This window comes from Marmota flaviventris, chromosome 17 (assembly GCF_047511675.1).
Source record: "Marmota flaviventris isolate mMarFla1 chromosome 17, mMarFla1.hap1, whole genome shotgun sequence".
Lineage (NCBI taxonomy): Eukaryota > Metazoa > Chordata > Mammalia > Rodentia > Sciuridae > Marmota > Marmota flaviventris.
Genome location: NC_092514.1, coordinates 26,438,985 through 26,449,391, shown reverse-complemented (window position 1 = coordinate 26,449,391; position 10,407 = coordinate 26,438,985). Strand labels below are relative to the sequence as shown.

The 10,407-nt window shown below is 39.3% G+C and overlaps 1 protein-coding gene and 1 pseudogene across 1 annotated transcript; both read left to right on the top strand.

Annotated features, from left to right (window-relative positions):
* Positions 1 to 544: 544 nt before the first annotated feature.
* On the top strand, positions 545 to 2,209 carry LOC114080929 (SERPINE1 mRNA-binding protein 1-like). Its single transcript, XM_034635556.2, is given in 3 exon segments — positions 545 to 1,218; positions 1,221 to 1,791; positions 1,793 to 2,209. Coding segments are annotated over 3 exon segments (1,215 nt in total). The 5' UTR covers positions 545 to 638; the 3' UTR covers positions 1,857 to 2,209.
* Positions 2,210 to 8,793: 6,584 nt separating this feature from the next.
* The window catches only part of LOC114080928 (leucine-rich repeat-containing G-protein coupled receptor 4-like), a 118,879-nt pseudogene continuing 117,265 nt past the window's right edge, over positions 8,794 to 10,407 (top strand).

Genomic DNA, 10,407 nt, shown 5'->3' with positions numbered 1-10,407 from the left:
TATATATATATATATATATATATATATATATATATATATATATATATAATTTTTTTTAAATTGCTTTTTCTGGGCTGGTATTTTGGCTCAGTGGCATAGCACTTGCCTTGCACATATGAGGCCCTGGGTTCAATCCTGAGGACTCCATAAAAACAAATAAACAAAATAAAGAAATTGTATCCTTATATAAATAAGAAAATTTAAATAAACCCTGCATTTTCTTCTAAAGTACAGCCTTCAAGTGTGGCTTGTTAATGAAGCCTACTATTATGTTCTAAAAACATATCCAACAATAGTGTATATATCATGAATTATACCATGTCCTGTTCTTTCACTGTCCACCAAAGATGTGACCTCGCAGATGTATAAATATGAGTTTCAAATACGCTGATGCTTACACTCCAAATGAGTATCTGTGTGAATTCCACACTGCCCACAGAGGTCAAAGTGATCTCAGGGAAAGGAAAAGGTTTTTACATGTTAGAGATCCTTTTCAGAAAGAAAGAAAAAAGGTTTTTAAAGATTGGAGAATGAGTCTCTCTCGGCCCGGCCATCTTGTGGGAAGAGCTGAAGCAGGCGCTCTTGGCTCGGCGCGGCCCGCTGCAATCCGTGGAGGAACGCGCCGCCGAGCCACCATCATGCCTGGGCACCTACAGGAAGGCTTCGGCTGCGTGGTCACTAACCGATTCGACCAGTTATTTGATGATGAATCGGACCCCTTCGAGGTGCTGAAAGCTGCAGAGAACAAGAAAAAAGAAGCCGGCGGGAGCGGCGTTGGGGGACCTGGGGCCAAGAGCGCAGCTCAGGCCGCGGCCCAGACCAACTCCAACGCGGCAGGCAAACAGCTGCGTAAAGAGTCCCAGAAAGACCGCAAGAACCCGCTGCCCCCCAACGTTGGCGTGGCTGACAAGAAAGAGGAGACGCAGCCGCCCGTGGCTCTTAAGAAAGAAGGAATAAGACGTGTTGGAAGAAGACCTGATCAACAACTTCAGGGTGAAGGGAAAATAATTGATAGAAGACCAGAAAGGCGACCGCCTCGTGAAAGGAGATTTGACAAACCACTTGAAGAAAAGGGTGAAGGAGGCGAATTTTCAGTTGATAGACCAATTATTGACCGACCCATCCGAGGTCGTGGTGGTCTTGGAAGGGGTCGAGGAGGCCGCGGACGTCGAATGGGTCGAGGAGATGGATTTGATTCTCGTGGCAAACGTGAATTTGATATCATAGTGGAAGTGATAGATCTTCTTTTTCACATTACAGTGGCCTGAAGCATGAGGATAAACGTGGAGGTAGCGGATCTCACAACTGGGGAACTGTCAAAGATGAATTAACAGAGTCCCCCAAATACATTCAGAAACAAATATCTTATAATTGCAGTGACTTGGATCAATCAAATGCGACTGAGGAAACACCTGAAGGTGAAGAACATCCAGTGGCAGATACTGAAAATAAGGAAAACGAAGTTGAAGAAGTTAAGGAAGAGGGTCCAAAAGAGATGACTTTGGATGAATGGAAGGCTATTCAAAATAAAGACCGTGCAAAAGTAGAATTTAATATCCGAAAACCAAATGAAGGTGCTGATGGGCAATGGAAGAAGGGATTTGTTCTTCATAAATCAAAGAGTGAAGAGGCTCACGCTGAAGATTCGGTTATGGACCATCATTTCCGGAAGCCAGCAAATGACATAACATCTCAGCTGGAGATCAATTTTGGAGATCTAGGCCGCCCAGGACGTGGTGGCAGGGGAGGACGAGGTGGGCGTGGGCGTGGTGGACGCCCAAACCGTGGCAGCTGACAAGTCGAGTGCTTCTGCCCCTGATGTGGATGACCCAGAGGCATTCCCAGCTCTGGCTTAACTGGATGCCATAAGACAACCGTGGTTCCTTTGTGGACCCTCCTGTTCAAATCTTTTGCATGCTTAAGGATCCCAAACGACTAAGAAATTAAAAAAAAAAAAAAAAAAAGACTGTCATTCATACCATTCACACCTAAAGACTGAATTTTATCTGTTTTGAAAAATGAACTTCTCTCGCTACACAGAAGTAACAAATATGGTAGTCAGTTTTGTATTTAGAAATGTATTGGTAGTAGGGATGTTTTCATAATTTTCAGAGATTATGCATTCTTCATGAATACTTTTGTATTGCTGCTTGCAAATATGCATTTCCAAACTTGAAATATAGGTGTGAACAGTGTGTACCAGTTTAAAGCTTTCACTTCATTTGTGTTTTTTAATTAAGGATTTAGATGTTCCCCCAATTACAAACTGGTTTTAAATATTCGACATAAAATCAGTTTTAATACCTGCTTTGCATTTTCACACATGGTCAGCTGGGACATGTAAACTTTGATTTGTCGAATTTTATGTTGTGTGGAATACTAACTACTTTATGTATTTTAACTTAGTTTTAATATTTTCATTTTTGGGGAAAAATCTTTTTTCACTTCTCATAATAGCTGTTATATATGCTAAATCTTTATATACAGAAATATCAGTACTTGAACAAATTCAAAGCACATTGGTTTATTAACCCTTGCTTCCTGCATGGTTCATTAGGTTCAAATTATACCCGATTCACAATTTCAACTATATTTACTTTCGAAATACGTGACTTTCCCATTTTAAAAGCCAAGCTAGACACTTTATTTGTGGAAGTTGTTTGAGCTACTTAGTGTTGATAAACACATCCTGTCAAGTGTTATGGATATAGGATTTCTACCCCCTCCAACAGGGTGAGTGGAATAAGTTGATTTGCTCTAATGGGTAATGTTTAGATTTCTGTAAAATAAGTGTCTGGCACTTGCTATGATTTTTGTTTGATAGGTCCCCAAATCAGAATGTTACATCTGTAATCAACAACCCTTTTAACCTTTCTTGTTCTGAAGAAACCAAAGGGCACTGGTTAGTGTGGTGAGATGGGGAGAGTCTTCAATTTTTGAAATTTGGAAAGCAGACAGCTTTACTTTATCAGGTTGGAACAGCAGCACCATCCATAAAACATAAGCCAAAAATCTTTAACTGTTAATGATTTCCTATATTGTTACTATTTGGTCTTAAAATGATAGATGAATATTTGTTCCAGAGAAGGTGATAAATATCTTTTCCCTCTTCCTTTATTAGAAAATTAGGTAATTAATGGATTCCTTGAACAGGAGCATTACCACTTACTAAACACATGGATAGAATGATCAATAAACAGGTTGTGTAGGATATTTTTTTTTATTCTGCCACATTTATTGATTAAACAGGGAAGGAATTTTATTTAAAGTTTTAACTTCTGTCACTTGTCAGTTATTTTCTACCTCTGGTAAGATCCAGTTTTTAAAATATTGGAGATTTTAAATTTAACATGTCTGCTATGTAGTTGATTGGTTTTCACTTATACTTCTGAAAAAAAGATTGTACAGTACAAAAGTTATTCGTTTGGATTGGATGTATCAATCTACCTACTAGTCTTGACATCTTAGTAAGAGGTAATTGTTTTTTAGTGATGGATAAACTTGTGCTGGTGTTTTGGATCTTATGATGCTGAGCATGTTCTGCCCTGGTGCTAATGTCTAATATAATTTTATATTTACAAAAGGCCTGCTACCCAGAGGCAAGTATTAATTTAGTCCATATGGATTATTGACTCCTTTTGAAATTGCAACATACACACTCTTAAATCAGTGTGTTTAGACTTTAAGGATTCAACTCTTTTCTGAACATGTAAATCTCTTGAATTCCAGCAACATATTATAGAAAACATCTGTTATTCAAAAACACTTCAAGTTCCATTTGCTGTCAGCCATTGTCACTAGAGAACACACAGCAATATCTGGTATGTTGCAAGCTTTCAAGATAGCCTAAACTTGAAAAAGTTGATCCATTAGTTGTGTCTGATGGATGTGAATTTGCCTCCTAGTTCACTTTGTGTCAATAGCTAAAACTGTGAACCTAACTTTCTCTTATTCGTGGGTAATAACTGAAAATAAAGATTTATTTTCATGCTCAAAAAAAAAAAAAAGATTGGAGAATGAAAAGTATCAAGGTCTGATGGAGGTTGTTAGACTTCAGAGGGAGTAGGAAAATAAAATCCAGTAATGACATAAGCCAGGGGCTGTCAGGCCATGAGTCCTCTGGATTTCAGGCCCTGCACCTCATTATGGAGACGGCACAAAGACATTACACCAGATCAAATGTAAAAACAAGACCTTGTCTCCTATTTTTATTAGCATACCTGCTAGCCATGCCCTCCAAACTGACCACGTAAAGACTTTACCTAACCCCATGTCTGAATGCATCACAGGGACTGGTGGCCCCCAGCACAGGGCAGACACCAACCATAGCCTTACCTTCCCTTTCAGTGTCTGCAAAGCATCCATGTAGGCAGCCAGCATGGGCAGACTCAAGGTCTCCATCAGGGTCGTGTGCAGCCACTGGATCATCTTGGTGTCCCAACTCTCACTGGCCAGGGCCTGCCGCACCCACCTTGCACACTTGTCCACAGCTACATGATGCAGCACTGGCTCATTACAAGCCTGAAAAATACAAGAAGAAGGAACAACAGTTCCACATAGTTAGCAAATAGGAGGTAGGTAGAAATCAGTCAGTCATAGAGTCCTGAACTAAGAAGAGCCCACATTGGCAGATTTCTGATTTCTTACCCTTTCGTTGGCCAAGCGGGCAAGTTGGTCAGACTGCAGGGCTTTGAGGATCTTGTTGAATAGTGTGTTCTGGGCCACTGTCCAGTCAGTCCTAAAGGGGATATCTGAGAAATTAAGGACATACCCTAGGGACACTCCTCATGTATGCACAACATTTAAGGAAAACTCTGTAATCTTTTTTGATCCCCTTCTGAAAGCATATAACTTGACACAAGATTCTGTTCCCAATCCTGGCAATGAATCATCTCAGCACACATTTATATATTCTCACCTACAAGTCAATACCAGTCAAAGATGAATTCTTTTAGTGCTACCAAAGCTAATTATATATCTAATAGCTAAAATACACTAGCAAATGAAGATAGGGTACCAGTGTATAGAGAAATTTGAATTGCATAGTTTGTACATTTCACAAAACCTGAAACAGCAAAGCATTTCAGTATACCAAAACCTTAGACTATGGTAAGAATTCTACTTAAACTAGCTTTAAAAAAATATGACAGATATGTGACTATTCTCCTGGTCTCAATTCTACCCTACAGTAATTTCTCTCCCTTTTCCATGCTTCTTAATTTTTCCTATATGCCACAAAATTAGTAAACTTATGTCCTATATAAGTTAACATTTTGTTATCCCAGTATATGACACCACTATACACATGACCAGCTGCTTACTGACAACTTTTTCTGTCCTCCAAATCAGCAGTAAACTGCAATCAGGAATCTACCCTACAGTTCTTAACCCCACATCAATGAACCCAGACAGAACTGTGGATCCTGTTAACCTGCCCATCAACCCACTCCTGGCAATCTGAATTAGGTACTCTAATTCAGACTAGGAAGCCTCCTAAAGATATGAAAACAAAGGAAATAGAAGAAAACCAATCAGAGCCAAGTACAGTGGTACACACCTGTAATCCCAGCAGCTCAGGAAGCTGAGATAGGAGGATTGTGAGTTCAAAGCCAGCCTCAGCAACAGTGAGGCACTAAACAACTTTTGACACCATATTTCTAAATAAAAAAATAATAATAGATCTGGAGATGTGGCTTAGTGGTCAAATTCAATTCCCAGGACCAAAACAAAACAGAACAAAACAAAACAAAAAACCCCACAAAAATACCACCTCAGTAATATTTGTTTACTGACTCTCCCTGTCATTAGGAAAAAAACTACTCAATATTTTTTTTTAAATATAAGTGATTGCTAGGCCCAAACAAGATTTATATCAAGGTAGTGTTTCTTATCAGTAAAAATAAAGTCAAAAAATAGGGCTGAGATAACCACTAGCAAAGTAGAAAATAGTAATCAATCTACCTAGCCATATACCTATTTCAGATTCAGGTCTTTCTAAGAATGAAATAAGAAAATATCTAAAAAACCTAGAAGACCAAAAAAGGAAGATAAATGTAGCTATATGAAAATTCCAAACCTCTGTAAAAGGGAATAAGAATTATAAAGTTAAATCATTGTGGGAAAATGCAACTGCATTGAAATAAGAAAGATACTCCAGAGATGGGTGTTGTGGCACCACACCTGTAATCCCAGCAGCTCGAGAGTCTGAGGCAGGAGGATCATGAGTTCAAAGCTAGCCACAGCAATGGTGTTGTGACGAGCATCTCCCTAAATAAAATACAAAATAGGGCTGGGGATATGACTCAGTGCTTTACTGCCCCTGAGTTCAATCCCTAGTACAAAAAAAAGTAAGAAACAAAGATACCCCAGAGTCCAATGTGGTGACACCTGTACTCCCAGCATTAGGGAGGCTGAGTGAGTCAGGAGGATCTAAAGATCAAAGTCAGCCTTAGCAACATAGGAAGACCTGTCGCAAATAAAAAAACAATAGCCCTGCTTAGGGGGGTTAAAACTCCAGAACAAAAAAGGCTCCAGAAAATTAATACAATAAGAAGTAAAAGCATTCGGGCTGGGGCCATAGCTTAGTGACAGAGCACTTGCCTAGCATGTGTGAGGCACCAGGTTTTCCTTAGCACAACATAACAAAAAACAAATAAAAATAAAGTCATGCTGTCCATCTATAATTACAAAAATTCTTTTAAAAAAGAGTAAAGTATTAAGCTGGGTGTGGTGGTTCATGCCTGTAATCCCAGTAGCTTGGGAGGCTGAGGCAGGAGGATCGTGAGTTCAAAGCCAGCTTCATCAAAAGCGAAGTGCTAAGCAGCCACTTTGTCAAACAGTCTGGCAGTTTCTCAGAAGTTAAGTACAGAGTTCATATACATATGATCCAGCAATTCCATTCCTAGGTACTTCACACATACATTCACACAAAAACCTGTACACAGGGCCTGCTGAGGTAGCTCAGTAGAGCGCTTGGCTAGCATGCACAAGGTCCTGGTTTCAATCCCCAGCAAAACACACACACACACACACACACACACAATTGTACACAAATGTTCACAGCATCATTTTCATAACAGCCAAAGCAGAAACAACCTAAATGCCCATCAGTGATCAGTGGACAAATAAAATATGGATTATCTAATCAATGGAATGTCAGTCAACAGAAAGGAGTGATGAAACATGGCCTAATAAGCATGACCCTTGGAAACATTCCACCAAGCACAAGCCAAAGCCACCCACCATGGAGAACATACAGTTCACAATCCCATATACTCAAGTCCGGAAGAGGCAAATCTATGTCAAAGAGTGCACTGGTGGCTCCCAGGGACCAATGAAGTCAGGAGGAATGGTGATTGACGGATAATAGGAATAGAGTTTCTTATTGAGGTGATGAAATAGTTCATCAAACTCACTAGGGTGTTGGGGGCATAACTCTGAATTTACACTAAAAAGCACCGGCAGTACACATAAACTGGTGAATTACAGGGTGTGTAAATAAACCTCAATAAAGTTGTTATATAAAGAGGAAATGTTGGGGCTGGGGATGTGGCTCAAGCAGTAGCGCACTCGCCTGGCATGCGTGCGGCCCGGGTTCGATCCTCAGCACCACATGCAAACAAAGATGTTGTGTCCGCTAATAACTAAAAAATAAATATTAAAATATTCTCTTTCTCTCTCTCTCTCTCTTAAAAAAATAAAAGGGAAATGTTTGCTAAACAGAAAAAATGGAGGAATGCTGATTCTGTTGGAGGCAGGGGCAGGGAAACAAGACTAGCCAGCAAATCCAGGAAAATGAATGTAAGTATCCCTCAAAACCAGAGATTGCAAATCTTTGTTTGTATATTTTTTGTTTGAGAATAGTGGGGATTATACATGAGAGCTCATGCCTGCAGGGACATACTCTAGTACTGAGTTGTACTCTCAACACTTTATTTTAAATTTTAGGACAGAGTCTAATTAGCACGATGCTGACCTCAAACATGTAGACCTCCTGTCTCAACCTCCCTAGTAGCTCATATTACAGACATGCCACCACACCCAGTTTTAAATCTATTTTTAAAGCCACTCAAAATATCTCTTGGATTTTCATGTGATTCTAAAACATTTACACTCTACTAGCTATAGACCACAAAAATGTAAAATCATACAATGTACATTTAATTTTCGGTAGTCTGGGTGAGCCCTATATTGTAACCCAAGCTACAGAACTAGCCACACCCATCAAATTAAATTATTTTTTTATTTCACAAACTTTTTTAAAGAGAGGATTCTTAGCTAGGCACAGTAGTGCATACCTGTAATTCAGCAATTCAGGAGGATCACAAATTTGAGGCAAGTTTCAGCAACATGAACCATGTTGCCCAGGTTAGAGTCAAACTCCTGGGCTCAAGCAATCCTGCAGGGATTATGCTGAGCTCTGAAAACACACTCTGCCTATATGCCTACTGTATGCCAGGCAATGCCATAGGGAGGCTGAGATGGCAGAGATGCAGGCCTTACTCTCAATGAGCTCATAGCACAGCAAGCTGACAGTTATGAGGCAGAGTTAGGAGAAAATTCCCATTTATGTAGCTATAATAAATGTCTCCTTAAAGAGGATGATACAAAATAATTATAGGATGGTGACATTAACCCATCCCTCTGAGGAGTGGCCTACTATTGACATGCTCCTCCCAGTGCTCTGGTGGAGGAGGGGCATCTGCATCAGGCCTGGCAAAGATGATGTGTTGTTCACACTCATTCATCATGCAGCACACCTTCTGGTTGTCATAGAGTTGCATGGGAGACGACATGACCATCTCCACATCTATTGGGACATCTGATTCTATGTAAACAGGTGAGGAAATGAGACAAGCCTACAAATACTGCAAACAACACCATGGTTAACAATCACCTGGTTACCAAAAAATGTCTCTTTAACATAGTCTGATTTATATTGCATAAGCACATTATAGCCACAAAAATTTTTGATCCTAAGTCATCTTTTTCACATTTTTCTAGATCTCTTCCCTCTCTGTGGTATGTGCTGAAGGAATATAAAACCAGCTAAAAGTTTAAAAAGTGACCAATAGCTTTTATAAAGAAAGATATATTCCTTAAGCAAATAATTAATTACATAAAGGTAATTATTATTACAAATACAGAAGCTATAAGCCACATGCGACTACCTAAATAAATTGAAATTAAATAGTGTCAATAAATTTAAAATCCAGTTCCTAATCACACGAGACACGTTTCTAATGCTCAGCAGACTGGCCACCAGATCAGACCACACAGGATTACAGCATTTCTATAACTGCAGAGTTCTGTTGAATAGCACTGGTCTAGAGTTTTAAATGATTCATTAGTAAATCAACTTGTACTTAACTATATGATTGTAAAAGTCTGTGATTATCTAGGATCAACTGTTATGCAGACAGCTTCTATCTACTCATTTTGTGGAGTGCCTACAACTAAAATGAATATAAATGGATCATTGAAGGATCTTTCACATTTTAAAATGATGCTAATAGAATTTTAGTACCATGGGGATCCTTCCCCAACACCTTAGGTACACTGTACAATCTTTGTTGCCTGAAATACCATGCAAATCAATTGGGTCTACTAGCTATCTCCTTAACACCATATTAAATTTTTGACCTCGATGATCTCACTGCACCCATTCCCAATGACTGGAATAATCACATCATTGTTAAATGAAGTGAATAACTGTGCAGTAGATTTGGTAGTGGGAATAAGAGCTGATTATCTTCTCAGATCAGAAACTGAGTAAACACTTGTGGACATGCGCCTACAAGACTACTCTTGATTTTGGCATCTCAAACCTATACTCCCTAAGTCTTCCCAATTCATGGTACCATCCAGCTACTCAAGCCAAAGATCTAAGAAGGATCCTATTTGAACCTTTTCCTTTATACTGTTCCCATCCCTTTCCAGACTATCATGATGTCTAGCTCATCTCAAGCTACTGCAGAGGCCTCACTGCTGGTATTCTTAACCCACTCTTGTCCTATAATCTACTTTTTAAAAATCCAAAGTGATCCTCTAAAAATACAAACTGGATCCCTAGCTTAAAATTCTCCAATGACTTCATACTACTCATAATAAACTGAGATTTCTTCTGCCAACCTCTCTCTACCTCCTACTTACAACCCACCTGCCAGCATATTCCAGCCACAATGGCCTAAAATTATTTCCTGCAATATGCCAAATTCCAATTTTCAGGGTCTATGTATGGCACCAGGGTTTATATGAGGAAATAATTTTCTAACTACCAACAAAATGAACTCTACAGAACCTCACTTTAAGAAAAAACTGTCACAAAGTCTGGTGTGGTGGGACACAACTGTAATTCCAACTGCTAGTGTAGCTGAGGCAGGAGAATTAAAATTTCAAGCCAAACCA